The 25,383-nt window shown below is 36.2% G+C and overlaps 1 protein-coding gene across 7 annotated transcripts in view; it reads right to left on the bottom strand.

The window, feature by feature from the left end:
* IQCH (IQ motif containing H) overlaps nt 1–25,383 on the bottom strand; it is a 359,480-nt gene that overhangs the window by 227,495 nt on the left and 106,602 nt on the right. For 6 of the 7 annotated variants that reach the window (XM_007479608.3, XM_056808700.1, XM_007479609.3 and 3 more), the window contains one exon: nt 5,784–5,903. In XM_007479608.3, the coding sequence (XP_007479670.2) occupies nt 5,784–5,903 (120 nt within the window). Of the gene's footprint in view, nt 1–5,783; nt 5,904–9,496; nt 9,807–25,383 lie in introns of those variants that run through there. The other variant, XM_016427399.2, reaches the window with a different exon arrangement.

The following is a 25,383-nucleotide window of genomic DNA, read 5'->3' as shown; positions in this document are numbered from 1 at the left end:
GGAAGATGCTGGCCTCTTTGGGTAGAGAGAGTTTCCTCACCTAGGATCTCCCTATGGGAATGAAAGCGCAATCCCAGCCTTTATCCCCATCCCACTGCTGTTGCTACCAGAGGCTATTCAATGTTTTTACTTTAATGCTGAGACTATAGGAAAGGAGAAAAAGAAAAAAGAATTAAATAGTTAATCTACAAATATTTAGTAAGGTCTTATCTTACACACGTGAGGTATTGTGGGGTATAGTAAGTAGCTTAAAAATAGGCCCCTGCTGAGTAGCTAGGTGGCCCATTGGATAGAGCTGGGAAGTCTTGGATTCAAATATGACCCCTGATACTAACTAACTGTTTGACACTGAGCAATTAATTTAATCCTAGTTGCCTAGCCCTTATCACTCTTCTGCCTTAGAACCAATACAGAAGGGTAAAGGTTTAAAAAAAAAAAAGTAGATCCCTGACCTCAATAATTTGATAAATCTATTTGGAAGATGACAATATGTTTGGAGGAAGAAAAGTTATTTAGAAATTGAAAGAGACTTTGAAGATCACTGAGTTCAACTTCCCCTGACCATGTAATGACTAAATATCAACTAAAGGCAGCAAAACATGGAATGTCACAAGAAAGTATATGATTAATTGCCAGTTGAGTGGTCTGGACTGGGATGCCCAACCCTCGAGGGCATAAGCCTGCTTACAAACCTCTAAGGAATAATACAGCAATCCTTTGTTCCCCTGAAAATGTAATCTTATTAACAAGTCTTTGTGAGAAGAAACCAAGACTCAGATTGTAGTAGTGCAGTTATAAACTTGAACAGCTTGAGCACACTAGGATAGGCTGTAAGGGCTTGGAGTTCAGAGAAGGAAAAAAAAAAATAACGAGGGCCCTTCTTTGTCTGGAAAGCCTTTGAGTTAGGAGTAGAGCCAGGCATAGGAAATTGAAGCCCAGAGAAAAACCAAGAATCAAACCAATCTGGAGAAACCTGGAAACTCTCCACATGGGAAGCTTGCTTTAATTCTTCCTTATGGAGTTGGGTGGTTTTTTTCATTGTCTCCCAGTCAACTTCTATTTACATGTGGTCTATGAAAAGTATATTGGAAGACTATGTTGTCCTGGGTGTGGCATTTAACAAAAATAAGTCACTCTCTGAGAGGGATCGCCAGCTTGGCTTTTACAGGCAATATGAGGGGAGAATGATTTTTCAAAGGATACTGTATGTGCCATTTGAATCCTTGGGTAACGACTGCCCATAAGAAACAGCGTATAGCATCTCGGAATGTCTGTAAAGCTACTTCCTTTTGTTCCCCTAATTTAATTTGCCACATAGATGCTCCTGGAAAAGGGGGTTCCGAGTTGCTGACTCTGCATTTCCTGAAAAAAATTAACACTTCTCCTTTAAACATCTCTCAAAGAACTTACAGCTGGTGGTCTACTGCTGGCTCCCCCAAATTCTACCTCTGTCAAAATTCTGCCATGGCAGGTGTGAGAAAGAATGGATGCAGAACTTTGGTGAATACCACATCTGTTTTTTGAAAAGGGAAACAGAAGAGGCACAGAAGCGGCACAGAAGGAAGTAAAAGAGATAATTGCTGGCTTGAACTACAATACATTTTACTTGTGGGCAAGGGGCCAGCTTACACCAGGCAGAATATGCAGGCCTATCTTATTGGAATTCAGGGGTGGGCCTCCATTCTTGTCCGGAGACAGCTGTAAACCAGCCGCCCATAGCATCGCAATCAGGCACTGAGTTTTGTCAAGGAATGCTGATATGTACAGAAGCAGCTTTGCCTGCTTCAACTGCACCCCTGCCTAGCAAAATGACAGTCAATCTCTGATTCCAGATGACAAGAACTGGATAAAAACTTAAAACAAATGGTGACCTTTCAAAAGATTAATTTGTTTACCAACAAAAATGTTCCCTCTTTGTCATCTGAGATGGGGGTGACCTTCACATTCCCATATCTGGGCTGAAAGGATGCTGACTATAGTCATCTGTTAACTTAACTCCATTCTCAGCAATTATTCCCTTTTTTATTTTTAGTGACAAGAAGGCTTTATTAATTCACTGTTCTTCTTGTTATGGTTTATAAATGCAACAAGCTCATTCTGAATTACTGCAGTGTAACATCAATTTGTTTAAATCTAATTCTGCTACCGTTGCCAAATTATGTTGTGACTGTAATTGTGGCCATATGCATGGGCTTAAAACACAATCATGTTTTGAAACGCCCCTGTTCCTCCCCTACCCCCTCTCCCCACTGTCCCCACTCTCTTACTTCTGGTGCTTCTTCTTATAATCATTTGAAATTAACACAATCGCTTGCTTTACATGACTTGATCATTTCAGAAATGAATGTGCTCTTCCTGATGGAGTGAGAGATTAGTAGACACCCCCCCCAAGTGAACCAGTAAAGAATGAAGCCATGATTTGTGGGATGTAGTTGCTACCCAACTAAGTTAGTGAAAAACACTGCATAACATATGACTCATAAAAACTAGAAATCATAATAGTATTAAATTCAACCTCATGAATAAGTAAAAGATTCTAAGTTTACATTGCATTATATATTTATTTATTTGGAAAGTGGGACCAAAGGACTGGCATAATTCTACAGCAACTCACATCTTGCCAAAAAGAAAAATGCCTTTATGATTCTTTTCTAGGTCATAACAGTTATAATCAGAGTTATTTGTGCTGCAATTCAAAACAATGTTTTTTTCTTCTGTTTTTCTATGCATTCATAATATTTCTTTTAAAATTCATGTTAACAGATACATGTTTCAAGTCTTTTAAGAAACCTTTATGCTTCTGGTGATAAATCGAAGTCAAATTTTCTGCAGAGCTTTATTACTTGTCTTCTATAACATCTAAGTTTGAAGCTACACTTGGTGGGTGGGTGGGAATGAAAAGTATCAGTACTTCTTGTCCTCATGCCACTTCATCCAACACCTAAGCAAAGTCACATATTTTAAAGTGAGTGGTCTTTACTTATTTATTTAAAATGATAAGATTGGCTTGAAATCCTACACAATCCCCCTTAGTCTAGACACTTTGCTGATTATATATGTGTGTGCGAGTTCACAGCAAATTCTGAAGGCAATTTTACCTTATGGCTAGAATTGAACAGTTTAAATATATCTGTTACTCATTATCTGCACAAAAATCCCTGATAATATTTAAAGATCACATCAGATAATCTTCCACAGGAATTTAAGTTGCTCCCAAATGCATAATGTGTCACTGCATTCTTGGAGACTAGATAGAGATATGCATGAACTCTAACGTTCACTAATTTTCTTTATTAGAAATATCCAAGATAAGATTATGCTTCCTAAGCCCTGAGTTTCACTTGGAATGGCTAAGCACAAAGCCCTCTACAACCGGATGAGATTCCACCTCTGAAAATTTTAGAATGGTTCTAAAAAGCCATTAGCCATAATATTGAGATTTTTTTCAATTAACTAGATATCACAGTGCTAAATAAATTGCCTCTTAGTTTGGGCAACTGCTTTCAAAAAGCATTTTTATACATGGTAACTTACAACTGCTTCATTCACAGATGCTTTTTATGTTGTTTAAAACCAAATATTCAAAAATTCTCTTTCAGTACAGAACCTTCTGTACAATTCATCTGTTAATAGAAATACAACATGGAAACTATCTTTAGAAAAATACTACTACTAAATGAGACGGGGTCAATATAAAGTTATAGAATCAACCATTTAGAATGAAATTATTCCTCAGCTTATTAATAAACTAGTTAATTCAGGCAAATAATTCAGGAGACAGTCATACACACATACCCTAAAGGTGCTCTCACATGGATTTCATGGGTCAAAGTCTATGAACAATGAGAAAAACCTTTTTCAAGATGAATGAGGGCTTGATACCTATTAGTAATTATTCATTAGCGCCAATGCGAGAGATTCTCCAGAGTCATTGTTAATTGAGACTTTTAAAGGTTCTCCAAATACACATATGTAATATCTGGGGCATCTATTTACTTTGGAAATTGTAATGAAGAAACTGACTAAGAATCTGGCTTACAATTCTGGATGCAAAATCAGTTTCCAGACTCCCCTACTGCCTATTCATCTAGTGTTATGAAACCAAAACAAAAATGTTTTGGGGAGTACCAGTCTTGAAATTTCATTACTCAGGGGGCAGTTATGTGGCTCCAAAAGAGGGCCAGGCCTGGAGATAGGACATCCTATGTTCAAATCTGGCCTCAGACACTTCCTAGCTGTTTGACCCTAAGCCAGTCACTTAACCCCCATTGCATGGCCTTTACCATTCTTCTGCCTTGGAAACAATATATGGCATTGATTCTAAGATAGTGGGTAAGGGTTTTTATTTGAAAATAGTTTTTTCATTACTCAACTGGATATGTGAATGTGAATTGCAGCTGCCTTAGGTCAACAGTAAATTCCTGGCACCCAGCTAGTGAAGTAATACTAACAACAAAGACAGATAGACAGATGGGCATAGAGACATAGAAGGAGAGGAGAGGAGAAGAGAGGAGAGGAAAAGGGGGAGAAAAGAGAGAGATGAAAGAGGTGGGGGGAGGAGAATGAGAGTTTGATTGTAAAGGTTTTAGGCTCAGGAACAGCAGATAAACCTTCACTTTTAACTGAATGACACTTCAATAAACTTATTGAGAGAAAAAAGCCTATCTATCTTGACTTTCAAAGGTCAGATTTCTGTGACTGGCTGTTTGAGGAGAAAATGGCATATTTATTCAAAATGTAGGCATAAAATAATAGATTTTAAAGTTACATGATAGAAAAGATTGAATTAAAAATTCAAAAGAATAATCTAAGAGATGCTTTTGCTGGTAGGAAATTTTCTTGTTTAATGCAAAACAAAATACTGCTTTTTATTTAGAAGAAAAAAGGAATATGAATTACTTCATTAATATATACAAATGAATATTTGATAGAAATTGGAGAAAGAAAATGTAGAGATATCACTTGGCTCAATAATTTTTTAATAATCATGTCAATCAGCTTATTTAGTAAAGGATATAGAAATTAAATCATTTAATGGTTATTGCAGATCCCAATAATAATTGGGCATTTTCCTTATGTCTCTCTATGTGCACCAACATCATTGACATCTTTTCATTTTCATCTTTTCATTTTTGTCCCCAAAAGTACACTTGCCTTTTTGAAAAGGTGAAGAAATAATTCAAAGAGCAAGTTATTTCTAAATCATACATTATCACAGGTAAAAGCCAAGAAAGAACCTAAACAAATTCCTTTTCTTATATTTTTCTGCTTGGAATTCTTTTAATACTATCCATTTAAAACATAAAAGATTAGTTCTTCACATCTATCTGTAATGAGATTTTGGAGTTTGTATGTAATGTATATGTTTGCATTATTACATCTCATTTTATGCAATTATTTTTACTTTATTTTTCTAGACTCAAACATCTCACTGAAATAATATACTTGAGATTTTCTATTAATTCTCATAGTTGTTAAATTGTATCTTTTTTCCTGTGGTATTATAGTATGCATTTCAAAATAACTATACTATTTAGAAATGTCAATAAACAAAATATAAAACTAAATTATCTGCAAATATAATAATCTTGTATTTTTGTTCAACCAATTTTAACAAACAAAATAAAACCATCTCAATAATTAGAGATATGAGAAATTAAAAAAGAAAAAGGATCAAAATCTTATTTGAAAAGAAGGCACATTACTTCTTCCATTACCAGTAATTTACTTTTTCATTTTAAAAGAAAAATAATAAGAGGTCATTAAAACAACTCATTACTTACATGTCTTGGTTTTCTCTTATTAATAAATGGCAAACTGATTCCATAGGTCTTATTTAAAGCAGCTCTGTGGTCGGCATGTTCAGGATCATGCATGACTTTAAAATGCAGCCCTGCCTTTATCTGAAACAAAGAAACAATGAAACTTTTATGTCATAATTCCATTTTCAAATTATATTTTTGTAAGAATTAAGCTGCTCACCAATACTAAGCATCCTCCAAAGTAAGGTAAAGTCCTTTAAAAACAGTAATTTTTAATGTTATGCTTGAAGGAAATAGGATTTTAGCTTGATCTTTTATTTAAGCTTCTTATTAGTATGCTTATAGAAAAGAAACCTTTTTTCCAAGCCTTCCTTTATGTTTCTTTCTATATAAACACAGAGATCTCACACATCATTTTTATTATCAAGAATAATGCAAGAAACCATTGAGTAGGAGGAGGAGACAAGAAATCCCAGTCTGAATTTATTTTGAGATTTCCAGGTCAAGGAGTTTGCCATTGAAACCTATACTACATATAGACAGGTAGAGGGCTCTCTTGGTCTGTTAATGCAGCCACTTTCCTCTTGGGACAGTTATAGGTAAAACCCAGTTTGGACTTGGAAAATTCATCCTAACTGATTCTAATTATCCTTTTAGAGTCGTTGCCCAACATCAAACAACCAAAGACATACTAGTAGCAAATGCTTTTGTTTTTAAAGGATAAATTCTTATCTGTCATTCAAAATTATTCAATATGATAACTTTTAGAAAGCATGAAAATAAAGGGAAGCTTTGTTGCATAGCAGCAAAGCCCTGAATTGAAGGTTAGGATACTTGGATTTTAATTCATACTTTGCCACTAGACAAGTAAGCAACAATGAAAAAGTCACACCCCTATTAGGATCCCTTTTGGGATCATTGGACTGGGTAGTTTCCAAGGTCCTTTCCAGCTCTGAAGTTCCAGATTTTAGGTAAAACTAAATAATAATAATAATAAATAATAAGGTGTCTCTACTATCTCCAGAAAGCATGGGATTTTAATCACCAAATCAACTGCTTGAAATCTTAAATTTTTTATAGGGGTGGGAGTTGGAGGTAGGAAGAAATCTTTATAACTAATTATTGTTCTTGGCTATGGGGTTGATCTGAGATTGTTGAAGGGGACTAAAAAACAAACAAATGAAAAACTCATGGATAATTTCATGATCCAGTTATTTCTGTGATATATAAATGACCTACATCTACACAGGCAAAGTGAAGAAAGGATGGTCAATTATCTGAAGAACTCATGCTGTATAGACAAGCAATTTAGCTACCTCCAGTCCTCTTTCTCTTTCTTTTACCAACAGTAATTTGTTTTCATCAGATTTCCATTTTACTCTGCTTTTGTAGGAACTCAGGATTGCAGATGAATAACATCTCATTTCCTTTGCTTGAGGCATATACAGTAATCCGAATATATACCAGTGTCATACTTAATTCTAATGCCTTTGCTTCTTTGTATTAAGTCAAACACATGGCATTATTTCACAGTATTTTCATTGAAGTTGAGTGCCTTTTATTGAAATTAATACCTTGGCATATTTTTCCTTCTTAATTACACTTTTAAAATAATTTCTACACTATCAAGAATTGGGAAATTGCTAATATATATAATATTGACTGAATGTAGTTACTGTAATTAGGATGCTCTTAAAATGTGGGTCCTGAATACAACTGATGGTAATGGCTTCATCTATCATGTCTAAGCTTTGTTAGAAACTTTTTAATTCCAGGATCATTGGCTCAATGGAGTGTGTCAGGTTCCTTAGCTTTGCCATGGTCCATCAGCTTAGTGTGGCTATAGGACTGTTGTAGCAAGGAAATGATCAAATACATAATCATTATCAAAACTGGAATTAAAATAGTTGTTTTCTGCCCCCTTTTTACAGCTGCATAGCATCAGCCACTGTTGTTCTTCAAATGAAAATCAATGTACAACCAGAAAACCAAGCAGAAATGAAATGCTATAATTCCAGCTACTTAACTGTGAGTTTTCAGCACAGTACTTTTAGAAATTAATACCCAAGAATTCAATCTCTTTTGGCACCAAAACTTATGTTCAGGAAAAGAGTGACTTATTCTTCTGATACTTTGATTTAATTTCTCTGAAGGAAAACATCAAATTCAAGTTAAAGAGAATCTTAAATTAAAAAAAAAAGATGACCACATCATATAATTTCACTAAAAAATGGATTTAAACCCTGAATTTCCTCCTCACATATGGAAAAATTCTGTAAGCTTACATTGAGTTGGTAGGCTTCAAAATAAGGCTTTATAGTAATAGCAATTGTGGCTAAAAAAATAATCATTCCATTAAATAAAGACACACTTTGAAGAAGGGTCTTTTAAAAAAAATAAACAGTAAGATAAATCTTAGGAATCATTTTGGGAGAGGAACAGAGATGTCTCAGATTGGTCAACAAAAGATGGCTATTTATTCAATCTATTGTAAGTCACTAAACAATCTAAACTTTATATTCTCTCCTTTTGATAGTAATTACAAGCAGATATATCAAATGTGACTCTCATTTAGACTTTGGTTTGTAAGAACAAAAGTTATTATCAAAGCCAATTACTGTTTTACCTACATGGCTGCACAGAAGCGGAGAGTTCAATTTTCATCTCATCAGTGATTTTGTGGTATTTATTTTATTACTATACCATGCAGCTATATAAGAAACGAATAGCGTATGCTATTAAACAAGGGTTTCAGTATAAGATGCTAAGGTTTCTTTGATAAGAAATTCTGAATTAAAAACACTAGGCTGCTTCTAATGCCAACTCCCCCGACATAAGGAGGCTATAAAATGATACATATCTGAGCATCAGATTCCACATTGAGTAATCAAAATGGAAAAGCTTCACAAAGTTGAGAAAGGCCACTTACCAACTTGCAGCATAATCAGCAGAATATACTCTCAACAGCATTTGTTTCAAGCAAAGCTTTTTGAGTGGATAATGCTTAATGTGGTACTATCACGGGTTAATGTTATTTGCTGTTTAATTTTATAATCAAGGGGGGGAGCAATCTAAACATTCACTGAGAGTAAAATATCCCCAGCCATTTGATTAGATCTAAAATGAGGTATATTCACAAGAACTCTGGATTTGGAGTCAGATGACCTAAGTTCAAATCCCAGCTAAACTACTTCCTTATCTGTGTTGCTGAGCAAATTAGAGTTTACAGAGCTAATAAATTGGACTGGGATTGGGACTTTGTACAAGTCCTATTTGTAGGAAATCAGAATTAGAAGGGATCTCAGAGATCATCTAGTTCAACTCAGTTATCTGGTTACTTAACCTCTCCGACTCTCAATTTTCTCTTCTGTAAAATGGGGTTTCATGAGTCTTGGTAGAGAACAACTAGACCATACCAAGAACACACCAAGGTGATCTATTCTAAAGCCTCCACCATAATCATGAAAGTATTAAAGATTATTTCACAAGCTATCTCCTAGAGGACAAGAACTATAAGAATGGATGATTAGACGGCAATCAAGGAGATACCAACAACTACCAAATGTAACCCTACTTCCTATCACTATTAAATCTTTATAAGAATGAACTACACATAGGATATACCTGAGTCTGAGAAGAGAACAGGCAGATTTGAATAAATATTCTCTACTACATCTTTGCAGACACACAGTTGACAGGAATGTATTGAGAATGCAAGCTGTTCCTGTGCTTACCTAGTTGGGTCCCCCAATTATAAATGGCTTCTTCACCCTCCATACTCTCTGAGAGCAATTGCTGCTTTCTTGAAACATATAAGATCAAAATCAATCAACCACAGCTGTCCAGATTTTTATCTTCATATCTTATGCCCCTCATGTCCAAAAAAATGCTATCCATCCCTGCAACTGAGAAAACTGGATTTTTTTAAAATTTAAGGTGAACATTTATTGAATACTCAAACATAGATGACATTATTTTTATCAAACAACAAAATTAATACAAACTGTTTTTCCTTTCAAAAGCAACTAAATTTTACTTTAAAGTTGGATAAAAATATCCAAATTCTTTTGACATTAGGGTATGCCTGAGAATACTGAGAATATTCTGTATGTGTACCTATCACCCCATCCCAGATATCCTAATTTACTTCATGTTCAAATTTCTCCAGTCTGTTAAGCCATTTAAAGGATCTCTGGCCACAATCATTTTGTTAAACTTTGCAGCCGTGTTGCCATCTATTACAAAAAATCTGCCTACCAAGGCCAGATGGGTTATCCATACAGTTGTGCAGTGGAGTGCTGCCCACTGCTCACTGAAGGGTTGGGGCTCTGGGGATTTTTATCTAGCATTTTTATACTCACTGTTGGACAGTTTTAAGATTTTTTATGCTAACTTCAAGTGCCAAGTTCCCCTGATTTGTGAGATTTCAGACTTCTCCTGAATAAAAATAAGAATTAAAAATTATTCTGGAACCTGATTGTGCAAATGGTTTGTCTCAGCCCCAAGTAGAGTTGTTCTCCCCAAAGTGTATGGTGATGCACACCTATCAATTTGTTGATAACACATAAGCCTTAATTTGGTAAAAAGCATGTTGTAGCCATAAAGGAGTCTCTCATGAAGGCGTTAAGATCATGTAAGATTCCCTGATTAATGTGAGAATAGAGATAATTCTTTTCAATAATCCTTTGCTTATTGACATTAATCAAAGTATAATACAAGAAAAGTGTGAGAAGCAAAGGCATCTAACACTCTCACAGAGGTAAACATGTTGTGTATGTGTAGGGAGATTTCCTTCCAATGGTGAAGTCCTCTAGGTGTTACAGTTCCTAGATAATATACTAATTGCAATGAGATCTGAAATATTCTAGGGAACCCTCAATAAAATTATCCTGAGAATTCATTTTTAAAAAGTTAAATTGAAGAAAAAGATTTAACATCCAGGCTTTGATAATGACATAGGAAAGCTATTTCACAAAGTTTGTACTTTAGTATATCAACATGTATACACACACATATATACATACATATGTATTTGTATATGACTTTGTATATTTCATTCCCAAATCATCTCCTTAGAAGCTACCATGCCTGAACTAGAAACCAAGACTTAGAGTATTTAATCCTTTTATCCCTGGAATTCTTCCTCTGGGGCCCTACTGTCCAAAATGTTTTTTGCCACCATCAACCCCTACTTCCAAACTTTACTTCAACCAGCTTCACTTTACTCCCTGACTATTTGCTCACTATTCTACTTACCCTGTCCCCAATGCTTTCCAGCTCTAGAATCATAATCTAGCCAATTCAAAACAAGCCAATTCTTCCACTGCTCTCAAAATGAGGTTCATGTCACCCATACCTTCCCACTATCCCCCTCCCTGCTCCTTGTAGTGAGACTTCTACTTAAGCAATTGAATTATGCAAGATAATTTTCCCATTCTTCTCCCAACCCTCTCTTGTCAATGTATTCTTGTTTTAAGTGACTTTTTTTTCAACTTAAAGATATTTTGGAGTTACTCTTTTCTGGATTTATGTCTTGAGCTTCTGTCACCATAATAGCTCTTTATGGTGGGATTCTTTTTGCTCATTCTTCCAGCTTACTTTTTGACTTGGGACTTTGTGTTCTATGCATTTCTAGGATAAATATCTAGGCTGAACTTCTGTCTTCTTCATCCTTCTACTGCTCTATTGGGGGTATTAAGCATTGTGTTATTCCAGAATCCCAAGACAGCTCAGAGTAGAGACCTGCAAGTTTTCAATGCTCCCAAAGTGATGTGACCTGGTGCAAAGTCTGGTCATTGTCTTCATAGGTGTGAGCTCTGCAAGGATCCATGATGGCACCTCTCTGTGGGCACATGTGCTGTCACCTCCCAGAGTTAGTTACTAGAAAGGCAGAGGGACTCCCGTGGAGCTGCTTCCTTCCCCCTCTCCACCATGACTCCCTGCCCCATCTGCCCAGCAGTCCAATGGAAATGCTTCCTCCCTCCCCTGAGCAGAGAACCTAGACCACTCCCCTCCGTTTCTACCTCCCCTATCTGGCACTTGGTCTCTGGGGGAGGAGGGGAACAGTACAAAGTCTAGGGGTGGGGAGAGGGCAGGGCACAGCACCTGGTCTCTAAAAGGTTTGCCATCACTGCCCTAGATCTTATAAGCTTGTCACTGGTTAAAAGTTCCAATAGACTATTGCTGGATCCAGTCTCTATCAGCCTACTAGGGAGTTCTACAGGTTCAAAGAGATCCAACTGCAAGCTTTCTTTCTATTTAGTACTCCAATCTTGGTTATTCCTCTTCAGGCTTTCAGCCTAGCCTGGAGCTAGAGAGTCTCTGCTCTGCTCCTGGTCAAATCAACATAGGTACTGTTTGTTTCTGAACTTATTCCTAGCTTAGTAAATAGGTAGGGTCCATGACCTCAATTCCTCCTAGGTGCAATCTACCTCCTCAGTCTTCCTTGTAGCTGTGACCTGGAACTAGGTAGTGAGTAGCAGAGCTACAAAATGGTAAACTATCCCATAACCTACACTATTTCATGGAGGCCTTGGGACCTCTTCCTTCCCCTACACCTCAGTGGACCATCTCACTCCTCTTCCAGCCCCTAGGCACTGGAATGCTTCAGTCAGTATATTCCTAACCAGATGCTATTTCTGGTGCCTATAAACATCTCAGTCTTTCTACTCCAACATTTTTTTGAAAAATGTTTCACTTTGATTTCTTCTTGGATTTTCCAATCAGATTTGGTCCAGTTCATTTTTTAGATCATTAAAGAGGAGATATTTTGGGGTAACTGGGCTTTTTTCTTTTTTTTTAAACCCTTATCTTCTGTCTTAGAATTGATACTAAATATTAGTTCCAAGACAGAAGAGTAGTCTTGGAAGAGTAGTAAGGCCTAGCAATTGGAGTTAAGTGACTTGTCCAAGGTCACACAGTTACGATGTGTCTGAGTCCAGATTAGAACCTAGAACCTTCTGTCTCCAAGCTTGACTCTCTATCCACTGAGCCACCTAGTTGTTTCTGGGCTACATTTATTTTTGCCCTGTCCTGCCACTGTTCTTGTATCACCTACCATGCTTCTCTTCTATTTATCATCTCTGCTTTCCAAAACAAAATATTCCCACTAGTTTTCACCCCCTAATAGGTGATGTTTCCCCCTAAAATATAAGTCCCTAGGAGGGCTAGGGCTGCCTTTAATTTTGTATTTGTATCAACAGTGTTTAAAACTCATGGCATATAGTAAGCACTTAATAAAATACTTTTCATTCATTCATTAGTTCAAAGCTAAGAGAGACAGTCCTGATGGACAATAAGTTGGACCTACAATTAAAATAGGATGAAGAGGACAGAATGGTTTACATTTGGGAAAATTGTACAGTGCTTTTAATTACAACTAGCTATTCTGTACAAAACCCATGTTTCTTTTATCTAAACACAAATACCTTCCTGCTGATGCTGTTTGGCTTTGAAACTTAAAATACCACAATCTTCAAAGAATCAAACTTGAGAATAACTCAAAAATCAATAAAAAGATGCATGCCCATTGGGTGCAAATAGGCCAAAACATATTTACAATGAGGACTCATGTAATAAGTAGTACTCAATGTAATAAGTAAAGGTTATTATTTTGGAAGGGGAGGGCATTAGGTGGGAAAAACAGGTAGAGTGAAGGTTACTAAATGGACAGCCTGAGGTCTGCACTGGTACTTACAAAATGTAAAAAGACCTAGGGGAAGGCCTCTTATCATGTTAGGTAGACCCTATCTTGAATATAGATGGAAGAATGTGGGCAGGGTGAGAAGTGAGTAACTGAGAACTGACTTGATGGAAGTAATACTACATTCATGAAATTAAATGAAATATTGAAGTGTAAGTATAACAGGCATGGCTGAGGTAGGAAAGGGCTATGTTTCCCAGAATGCTTCAGCCCCATTTTTAAATGTTTTTATAGGAGAGGAAAAAATTCCTTTTCCAATAAGGCCAAATGCCTAAAATACAGTTATTGATTGTAGAGAGAAGATGTCTGTGAAGAAAGTGGATTAATGGAGAACTGGGTTTAAGTCATAATCACACACACAGAGCAGAGATTAGTAGTTGACTCAAGCCAGAAGATGAGCTGTATAGAGACAGTGTGACCAGGAGTCACACAGGGAGAAAATGGTTGCAATATGAGTTGCAACTAGACACTGATTCAACTCTCCATTGAAATCTTTGGTCGTGGGGCTCTTCTCCACGACCCACTAGATTTTGAGAGAAACTCTGTGCGTGTCTGAACTGAGACCAAAGTTCAATCTGCTCTATACTCTTTTGGGATAAAAATCAATTCATCAAGAAACTCTCAGTAAAAAACTCACCACTCTTGCTCACTCTTATCCTGATTAGAAAATTGAGAACGTTTAAAGTTAACTTACTCTAAGTATTCAGCTACTCACCATGTTAACTGTCCCAAGAAGGAAGAGTATTGAAACTATAAAATATTTAAACAGAATAGAATTTAAACAAATATTTATTATATCCTAACTATGACACGATCACCATGTTAAGTCTTGAGATTAAAAAGACTGAAACAAATAGATGTTACTTCATTTCTTCACTTATAAAATGAGGGAGTTGAACTAGATGGCCTGTAAGGTCACCTACAGATCTAAATCCATGATATTATGATTCTTAAGGACCTCAGAGTCTATCTAAATTAATGTAAGTAAATAAGAACTATATATACAGTAATTTGAGGAAAGTAATAACACCTATAGGGGTTAAACAAAGAATAATGTAGGAGACTAAGTTTGAGCTGAGACTTGAGGGGCATGTGGGGTTCCAAGAGGGAGAAGTGAGGTTGGAGACCATTCTAGATAAGGGAGACAGCCTAATTAAATGGCATGGAGGTGGGAAATAGAAAATTCCTGTCATTGGGTGTCATTTGCAATATACCTGTAGTGTAGCTCTATTGATTAATTTAACTATAGTAGTCAGAATGAAGGTTATCAAATGGATAGCCTTAGTCCTGCATTAGTACCCACAAAACATATAAAGACCTTGGGGGAGGCCTCTTATCATGTTAGGTAGACCCTTTCTGGAATACAGATGTAAGAACATGGATAGGATGAGAAGTGAATGGACCAAGAACTGACTTGATGTTTTGAATTGTTAGGTAGTTGAGATTACAGATCATAAAAGTGATAGCTGACACATAGTGTGCTTTTTAAAGTTCACAAAACACTTTGCATGGACAGAGAACATAATATAGATCACTGGCTACTTAAGAAACTTTAATAGCTCCTTATTTCTTCTAGGATAAAATATAAACTGCTTTGACATTTAAAGTCCTTTCCAGACTCATCCTATCCTGTTTTTTCCATACTTGTCTCATTACTTTTACTGGAAAACTCTATTCCCCCAAGTGAGAATGGTTTATATTCCCCTTTGTCTAGAGAAATTTGAAATTGGAGTTCCTCCAAAAAGCTCATATTTCTAAAAGAGAAAGGCATAGCATGGTTTTGTGGTGTGTTTTTTTTTTTTCTGCAGTTGGACTGTAGCCTTCAATGATTTTTTGAATCAAAGACTCAACCTCTTTAAAATACAATTTCCACACCTATAAAATGGGATATGATCTATTATCCTATGGATACCTGTGAAATGAAAGAGTCCATGAAAAACTGTTTTGTAAACTTTAAAGCACTATATTCGTTTATTATTATTAATAGTCCAAACTACTTTATAATTCAAAACAGTTCACACAGTTACATTAATTATTTGGTAGACCACAAAAGAGGCTCAGTGAGATGATATGACTTGTCTGAAAACATTGCAGAAGTCAGGCAGCTAAGTGGTTCATAGAGGAAGAGCTGGGCCTGGAGATGGGAGGTTTGGGTTCAAATCTGACCTCACACACTTTCTAGTTATATTACCCTGGGCAAGTCACTTAACCCCAACTGCCTAGCCCTTACTGCTCTTCTACCTTGGAACTGATACTTAAATTGATTTTAATATATAAGATAAGAGTTTTTTAAAAGAGATCATAGAAATAAGAGGAAGAATTGGGCTGTGGATCTGGGCCTTGTCAATCCAGGGTTCTTTCCTCTAGGCTAGGTTGCATCCTTCATACTGGCACATTTGTAGGCAGGAGATTACAAGCTTAAAAACAAACAAGAATGTAAATATTTAAAACAATTATGTGAAAATAAAATGGGTGTTAATTAGATTCAGAGTTGTCTACAAACTGCTGAAAAGCTAGACTACATTCCTGTTCTATATAATAATCCCCAAGTAGCAATTGCATAGAAAATTGAAGAAAAAGAAAAAAGAAAAAAAGTGAGAATGACTCCTGATTGTTTTTTCTTTTCAAAACATAAATGTTTCCAAATGTGTTTTTTTAAATACGGTGGATAGAATTAATTAATTATGCATCTTGTTTCCAATTTACATCAAAAGTGTTCAACATGCAAGTTGTATGCGTGTAACGGAATTCCTAAAACAGTGGTCCACTTTTGGGGAAAGAGGGTTTAAAGTAGCAACTGGGGCTTACCTAGTTTAAAAAACTGGAAGTGGGCAATTATAGGTGGCAATATACCAGCTGGATTTCACAACTACTTAATAATAAAAGCTTTTATGTTAGTTTACTAGGCATGTAGAACAGCTGGCAAAACAGCATTGTTTGTCATTTACTTTATAATGGGAAATTAGGGCTATCTTTTGTGTCAGTGGATATGCATTTTTAAGCAGATGTCACAGATATTAGAAATGAAAGGACAATGGGATTCCCAGCCCCCTGAGGTAAAGTAAGGGTAGGAAATATTCAATACCCCTTTCTAAATTAAGTTCACCCATGCACATAACATCCAAAAGAACATGTGATTATCTTCAATGTATAAATCATTTGTATGACTGTTTTTGGTGATCCAACTATTTTTCTGCAAAGAAATGATTGACCAGTTTAATTTTTGGAATAATGTGTGCTCAGTGAAATTTTTAAAATTCTGTCATCAGTATTTTTTAAGATTTACAAAGTCCTTTACATGTAATCTCATTTGATTTTCACAACTACCCTGTGAAGTAGGTTGTATTATTGTCTCCATTCTACAGATGACAAAAATAAGGCAAACAAAGATTAAGTGACTAGTGCAAATGACTTACATAGAAAGTGGATGCAGAAACATTATTGCCTTAGTCATTTTCAACTCAACTTCATTTATTAATCACCTCTATCACATAACTCTGAGAAATAACAAAAGTAGACAACACTCTCCCTTCCCACAAGGATCTTACAATACCAAAACATATTAGAGGACTAGAGAAAAAAATCTAAGGCAATATAAAAATAATTCTGTGATTATATACTACTTGTGTATATGTATCTTCTGGAAACACAAAATAAGGGAAGAATTATTGTGGGGAGGAGTTAATCAAGGAGACTTCATGGAATAGGTAGGTAGAAGGAAATGTTAAGGTTTGATTGTGGAAATGGTCTGGAGAATAACATAGAGGTAGGAACGAGGAGGATATGTCTGAGGATAGTTAAAGGGTATTTTGAACAACATGAAAGTGCAATACTTAGGAAGAATGAGAGATGGGTCTGTTCTCATTTGAAATTGCCAAATAAATATAAGCATAGCCTTTAATCATTCACATATTGTTACCTCTTGAAATTTTTCCCAAAATGACGTGTTACCTCTTGAAATTTTTCCCAAAATGACTTAAAAAAACTGCACACATAGGGAGTGAAGATGGCGGCCTAGAAGGAGCAAAAGTTCAGACCTCAGAAAACCCTTCCTTACCGATCACAAACTGAATGCTCCCGGAGGACTGAAAACGAAACTTAACAATAAGACAGAGCCAAGGAACCCTTCTGCTGGACTTAATTCAAAAGGTATGCCCCCCCAAAGCCAGAATCCAAGAACACTTGGGTTTAAGGGGAAGACAGAAGGAAGGTCCCAGGACCCATCCCCCCTCCCACCCAGAGTGCTGAGATTCCAGCGGCAGCGGGAACTTCTGGGTGGGCAAAGGTGCTGGTCTGAAGGGCAAAGCTTGAGAGCAGGGATGGCCAAGTTCAGAGCATCCAACACAGATGGCAGGGAAGGAGCTAGAGAGGGAGCATAGACCTGGCAGCCTGGCCAGAGCTTTGGAGATCCTTCATATTTGCTCCAGCTTTCCAGGAAGTTTAGGACTCATAGCACACCCAGCCCAATAAGCTGAATTTAATCCCATCAAAAGTCTCCAGAACTCAGGGAATCCCAGGCTCCCCACTCATCCTCATTGACTGCTGGACTTTAATCCAATCAGAAGCCTCCAGAGGACAGGGAAGCTCAAACCCCCAACAACCCTCCCCCAGAGACTACAACAAGAGATCTTCTGTTAAAGCTCCAAGAGGGGAGACTGATAGAAGCCTCAAAAAAACAAAAAAAAAAGGAGAGGAACAAGAGCACAGACAAATACGGGAAGTAAAGATGGGGTGAATTTGAGCAAACAACAGAAAAAGAAGAAAGAAACTACAATAGACAGATTCTACTCAGCAAATGGAACAGAGGGGGAAGGATCAGAAAATGATAAATCAGAAATCCCAGCAAATTGGATACAGGCTGTGGAAGAACTCAAAACACAACTAAGAGAGGCTGAAGACAATTGGGAAAAGAACTTAAAAATTAAGTTAAATCATTTGGAAACAGAGGCACTTGAAGAGAAAATAGTGTCCTGAAAGACAAAATCAACCAGCTGGAAAATGAGGCAAAGGAAATGAAAGATGAGGCAAAGGAGATGAAAGATGAGGTAAAGAGGATGAAAGACGATCTTCAAAGAAAATCAGACCAGAAAGAAAAGGATGACCAAAAAACCAGAGATGAAATCCAATCTTTAAGAACCAGAATACAACAACTGGAATTAAGTGACCTCACAAGGCAGCAGGACACTATAAAACAAAACAAAAAGAATGAAAAAATTGAGGAAAATGTGAAGCATCTCATTCATAAAACAGACGATTTGGAAAATCATTCAAGAAGAGGCAATTTAAGAATCATTGGTCTACCAGAAGACCACGACAAAAGAAAAAGCCTGGACATAATACTAGAGGAAATTATTCGGGAAAACTGTCTCAATATCCTAGAACAAGAGGGGAAAGTGGAGATTGAAAGAATCCACAGATCACCCCCTTTATTTAATCCCCAACTGACAACACCAAGAAATGTTATAGCCAAATTCAAAAACTATCAGACCAAAGAAAAGATATTACAAGCTGCCAAGAAGAAGTCATTCAGATACCATAGAAACACGGTAAGGATAACACAGGATCTGGCTGCATCCACACTAAAGGACCGAAAGGCATGGAATATGATATTCCAGAAAGCAAGGGAACTAGGTCTACAACCAAGAATCAACTACCCATCAAAACTGACTATATTCTTACAGGGGAAAGTATGGTCATTCAATGTAGTTGAGGAAGAACCATAAGGGTTAAAGCCTCCTCTTCTCCCTGCTTGGGCTGCATAGTCAAGGTCGTGGGTTGAACTGTGTACGACCTGCCCAGCTGCATGCTAGGATGGAGTAGCAGCAGAGGGAGGACTGATAAGGTTTGTGAGAAAGAAACTGCAAGGTTGGAGTAGCCAGCAAAGGGAGGATTGATAAGGTTTGTGAGAAATTGTGAGAGACTGTGGGAAAGTTGCTTATTTGTAATCCTCTCGGTTCTTCCTATGTGCCTGGCAGGTAACGTCATGAATTCCTATGAATCTGCCAAATTATTGGTTCCTGCTGTTGCTGGGCGGTAACATCATATCTTCCTGGGTGTCTTAAACTATATATGCTTTGTCTGACTCCAATAAACTTTGTCACTATTCCTTTTCATATAGCGTCCATTCATTACTCTTCACTTCGTTACCCCATGTAAGGTCACATAGGGCTGACCGACCTTGGCGATGAGCCTTACAATTCAACACAATAGAAGAATTCCAATAATTCGTAGAGAAAAGACAAGACTTAAACAGAAAATCTGAGGTCCAAGCACAGAACTCAAGAGAATCATTAAAAGGTAATTTAAAAAAGAGGGGAAAAACAAAACAAAACAAAACAACAACAAAATTTTTAAGAGACTCAATAAGTTAAAATGATATGTATCCCTATAAGAAAAGAGGTCATTGGTAACTCTTAAAAACTGTTGCTATCACCTGGGCAGCTAGAAGAATTACACTTAGAGGGAACAGTGACAAACTGTATAGGATGAAAGGACAAGACATAAATAGGTATATAGATATATGCATGCATAAACACATATACATGTGTGTGTGTGTATATATATACAACCAGAGCTAAAAAAAACAGGTTAGTACTAAAAGAAATGGGAAAAGTAACAAAAGGGGGTAAATGTATATGTCACAAAGAAGCTCATGGCAGGAGGGGGGAGAACATCAATACACTGGAAAGATAAAGAAGTTGGAGATAGGAAATACTCAACTCTTACGTGCTTTGAAATTGACCCAAAGAGGGAAGAACAATCCAATCCATAGGGGAAGAGAATAGATTTGCACCCTATAGGGGAGTAGAAGGGTAAAAAATGGACTAGTGGAGAGGGAAGCAGTACAAGGGAGGGGGGGAAATTTTTAAAAGACTACAAGGGAAAATAAGGGAGGGAATAAGAAAGGAGGGGGGTAATAAGGGAAGTAACTTAAGGGGGGGAAATACGGGGACTGACCATAGTTAGTGTAGAAGGAAATAGCAAAAGAAGAAAAGGCAGGACGAGGAGTAGAAATCAAAATACTGGGAAATACACAGCTAGTCATCATAACTCTGAATGTGAATGGAATGAACTCACCCATAAAACGCAAGCGAACAGCAGAGTAGATTAGAATCGAAAACCCTACCATATGCGGTCTACAAGAAACACACATAAGGAAGGTAGATACACATAGGGTGAAAGTAAGAGGGTGGAGCCAAATCTATTGGGCATCAACTGACAAAAAGAAGGCAGGAAATGCAATCATGATATCTGACAAAGCCAAAGTAAAAATAAATCTAGTTAAAAGAGATAGGGAAGGTAATTACATCCTAATAAAAGGCAGTATAGACAACGAGGAAATATCTGTACTCAATATGTATGCACCAAATGGCAGAGCATCCAAATTTCTAAAGGAGAACCAAGAGGAGCTCAAGGATGTAATGGACAGAAAAACTATACTAGTGGGAAATCTGAACCTTCCGCTATCCGAACTAGATAAATCAAACCAAAAAATAAAAAAGAAAGAGGTGAGAGAAACAAATGAAATCTTAGAAAAATTAGAGTTAGTAGACATATGAAGAAAAATAAATAGGGACAAAAAGGAATACACCTTCTTTTCAGCAGCACATGGTACATTCACAAAAGTTGACCATGTATTAGGGCACAAAATCATTGCAAACAAGTGCAAAAGGGCAGAAATAATAAATGCAACCTTCTCAGACCACAATGCAATAAAAATAATAATTAGTAAGGGTACATGGAGAGATAAATCAAAAATTAATTGGAAATTAAACAATATGATTCTCCAAAACCGGCTAGTTAAAGAACAAATCATAGAAACAATTAATAACTTCATTGAAGAAAATGACAAAGGTGAGACATCCTTTCAAAACCTATGGGATGCAGTACTCAGGGGGAAATTTATATCCTTGAGTTCATATATAAACAAATTAAGAAGGGCAGAGGTCAATGAATTGGGCATGTAAATTAAAAAACTAGAAAGTGAACAAATTAAAAATACTCAGATAAAGACTAAATTAGAAATCCTAAAAATCAAAGGAGAAATTAATAAAATTGAAAGTCAGAGAACTATTGATTTAATAAATAAGACTAGAAGCTGGTACTTTGAAAAAACAAATAAAAGAGACAAAGTACTAGTCAGTCTAATTAAAAAAAGGAAAAAAAAACAAATTGACAGTATCCAAGATGAAAAGGGAAACCTCACCTCTAATGAAGAGGAAATCAAGACAATCATTAAAAACTACTATGCCCAATTATATGGCAACAAATATGGCAATCTAGGTGATATAGATGAATACCTACAAAATATAAATTGCCTAGACTAACAGAGGAAGAAATCGATTACCTAAACAACCCCATATCAGAAAAAGAAATTGAACAAGCCATCAAAGAACTCCTTAAGAAAAAATCCCCAGGTCCAGACAGATTCACAAACGAATTCTATCAAACATTCAAAGAACAGCTAATCCCAATATTAAACAAACTATTTAACAGAATAAGCCAAGAAGGGGTTCTACCAAATTCTTTTTACGACACAAACATGGTACTGATCCCAAAGCCAGGCAGGTTAAAAACAGAGAAAGAAAACTATAGGCCAATCTCCCTAATGAATATAGATGCAAAAATCGTAATAGGATACTAGCAAGAAGACTACATCAAGTCATCACAAGGGTTATCCACTATGACCAGGCAGGATTCATACCAGGAATGCAAGGATGGTTCAATATTAGGAAAACCATCCACATAATTGACTATATTAAGAAGCAAACTGACAAAAAACACATGATTATCTCAATAGATGCAGAAAAAGCCTTTGATAAATTACAACAGTCATTCCTATTGAAAACACTAGAAAGTATAGGAATAGAAGGGCCTTTCCTAAAAATAATAAACAATATATACCTAAAACCATCAGCAAATATCATCTGCAATGGGGAAAAACTCAAAGCCTTCCCAATAAGATCAGGAGTCAAACAAAGATGCCCATTATCACCTTTATTATTTAATATTGTACTAGAAACACTAGCAGTAGCAATTAGAGAAGAAAAAGAAATTGAAGGTATTAAAATTGGCAATGAGGAGATCAAGATGTCACTCTTTGTGGATGATATGATGCTTTACTTAAAGAATCCTAGGGAATCAACCAAAAAGCTAATCAAAATAATGAACAACTTTAGCAAAGTTGCAGGATACAAAATAAACCCGCATAAGTCATCAGCATTTCTATATATCTCCAACCCATTTCAGCAGCAAGAATTAGAAAGAGAAATTCCATTTAAAGTCACCCGAGACAATATACAATACTTAGATCTATCTGACAAGACAAACACAGGAACTATATGAACACAACTACAAAACACTCTCCACACAATTAAAACTAGATCTAAACAATTGGAAAAACATTGATTGCTCATGGGTGGGACGAGCTAACATAATAAAAATGACCATCTTATCCAAACTTATCTATTTAGTGCCATACCCATTGAACTACCAAAAAACTTTTTCACTGAATTAGAGAAAACCATAAAACAAAGTTCATTTGGAAGAACAAAGGATCATGGATATCCAGGGAAATAATGAAAAAAAAAAATACAAAGGAAGGTTGCCTTGCAGTCCCAGATCTCAAACTATATTAACAGTAGTGGTCATCAAAACAATTTGGTACTGGCTAAGAGACAGAAAGGAGGATCAGTGGCATAAACTTGGGGTAAATGACCTCAGCAAGACAGTCTATGATAAACCCAAAGACCCCAGCTTTTAGGACAAAAATCCACCATTTGACAAATACTGCTGGGAAAACTGGAAGACAGTGTGGGAGAGATTAGGTTTGGATCAACACCTCACACCCTACACCAAGATAAACTCAGAATGGGTGAATGACTTGAATATAAAGAAGGAAACTATAAGTAAATTATGTGAACATATAATAATATACATGTCAGACCTTTGGGAAGGGAAGCATTTTAAAACCAAGCAAGACATGGAAAGAGTCACAAAATGCAAAATAAATAATTTGGAATACATCAAATTAAAAAGTTTTTGTACAAACAAAACCAATGTAACTAAAATTAGAAGGAAAGAAACAAATTGGGAAACAATCTTCATAACAAAAACCTCTGAGAAAGGTCTAATTACTCATATCTATAAAGAGCTAAACCAGTTGTACAAAAAATCAAGCCATTCTCCAATTGAAAAATGGGCAAGGGATATGAATAGGCAATTTTCAGTTAAAGAAATCAAGACTATTAATAAGCACATGAAAAAGTGTTCTAGATCTCTTATAATCAGAGAGATGCAAATCAAAACACCTCTGAGGTATCACCTCATACCTAGCAGATTGTTCAACATGACAGCAAAGGAAAATAATGAATGTTGGGGGGGAGGAAAAGAAAATGATCTCTGTTTCCAATGAATAATGTATGAAAATGACCAAATAAAATAATGTTTTAAAAACTTAAAAAAACTGCACATATATAGCTCACCATCTTTTTAATGAATAATATGATTTGAAAAATTAAATACAATTTTAAAGGATTAAATAGTGATAAGCAACAAGAAATATCTTTACTTTTTAAAGTCAGTTGTATTATACTTCTATACCTAGACAAGTTTGGTTCTCAAATATTAAGAATCAGAGGTTGACTTACTCTCATTTCCTATATATAATACAAGCTGAGTTCAAATCATAAATGAATTCCATAGTATATACTTTGCCTTATTCTTTTATCTCAATTTTGGAGATTGGGGCATTATTAAGGAATACCAATATAGTTTATATAGAAGAGGGGAAAGGATACATTTGGAAAGGGTTTTTTTTATTCTCCCCTCTTAAGGAAGAATATCTCACTACCTATACTGTGTGACCTACAGGTTGCAGAAATGTCTATCAATCTCCTCATGTATTCTTATAGTGAAAGAATAAGAGACTAAAGAATAGTCAGAAAACTATTAGTAACCAGTAGCCTTTGAAAGAACACTAATAAAAATATTTCAACTTTATTCAGCTTTTTACAAGGGAAAGTACTTTCCTGACAACAATCCAGCTGGAATAGGACCTCCCGTCTCTAGGGCTAGCTCTCAATCCACTGAGCTACCCAGCTGCCCCCTGAAATGATAATTTCTTAAACAATATTATAGGCTATGGAAGAGTTAATGTAGTTTCCAAAAGTGCCCAATCTCAAGAAGAATATATGCTCTTAGATAACAGCTAAAAGCCCAATTTTAGGGCTTTAACATAAAATTAATCCCCAATTTACAGGTGAAGATATAAAGTCACACAGGCTTGTTTTTTGTGAGTCTGCTGAAACTGGGGCATAGACTTTAGTTTAAACAGAAAACTGGAAATGGATGGATTCAGGAAAGTAGGCTTTCTTCACTAATCTGGCTCAGAACAACGTGTCTTTGAACCTTATTAAGCCAAAGCAGATTGTGTCTTATGTTTTTTCTATATAATTGTGAATTGTATCTTTTAATATTTCCCAGTGTTTTTTAGAGAAATGTATATAGGTAGTAGGAGTCAACCCAAAGTATTATAGAGACAAATATTCCCAAAACATAAGCTTCATGCTGTGAAGGAAGAAGGCATTTCCCAGACAACTGCTAAAGTATTATATTTGACACTGAAATGATCATTTCTTTTTTTTTTTTATTAAAACACTTACCTTCCATCTTGGAGTCAGTACTGTGTATTGGCTCCAAGGCAGAAGAGTGGTAAGGGATAGGCAATGGGGGTCAAGTGGCTTACCCAGGGTCACACAGCTGGGAAGTATCTGAGGCCAGATTTGAACCTAGGACCTCCCGTCTCTAGGGCTAGCTCTCAATCCACTGAGCTACCCAGCTGCCCCCTGAAATGATAATTTCTTAAACAATATTATAGGCTATGGAAGAGTTAATGTAGTTTCCAAAAGTGCCCAATCT

The sequence above is a fragment of the Monodelphis domestica genome, chromosome 1 (genome assembly GCF_027887165.1).
Source record: "Monodelphis domestica isolate mMonDom1 chromosome 1, mMonDom1.pri, whole genome shotgun sequence".
Lineage (NCBI taxonomy): Eukaryota > Metazoa > Chordata > Mammalia > Didelphimorphia > Didelphidae > Monodelphis > Monodelphis domestica.
Note: the sequence above shows the minus strand (reverse complement) of the source record. Positions and strands in the feature narration are given on the sequence as shown.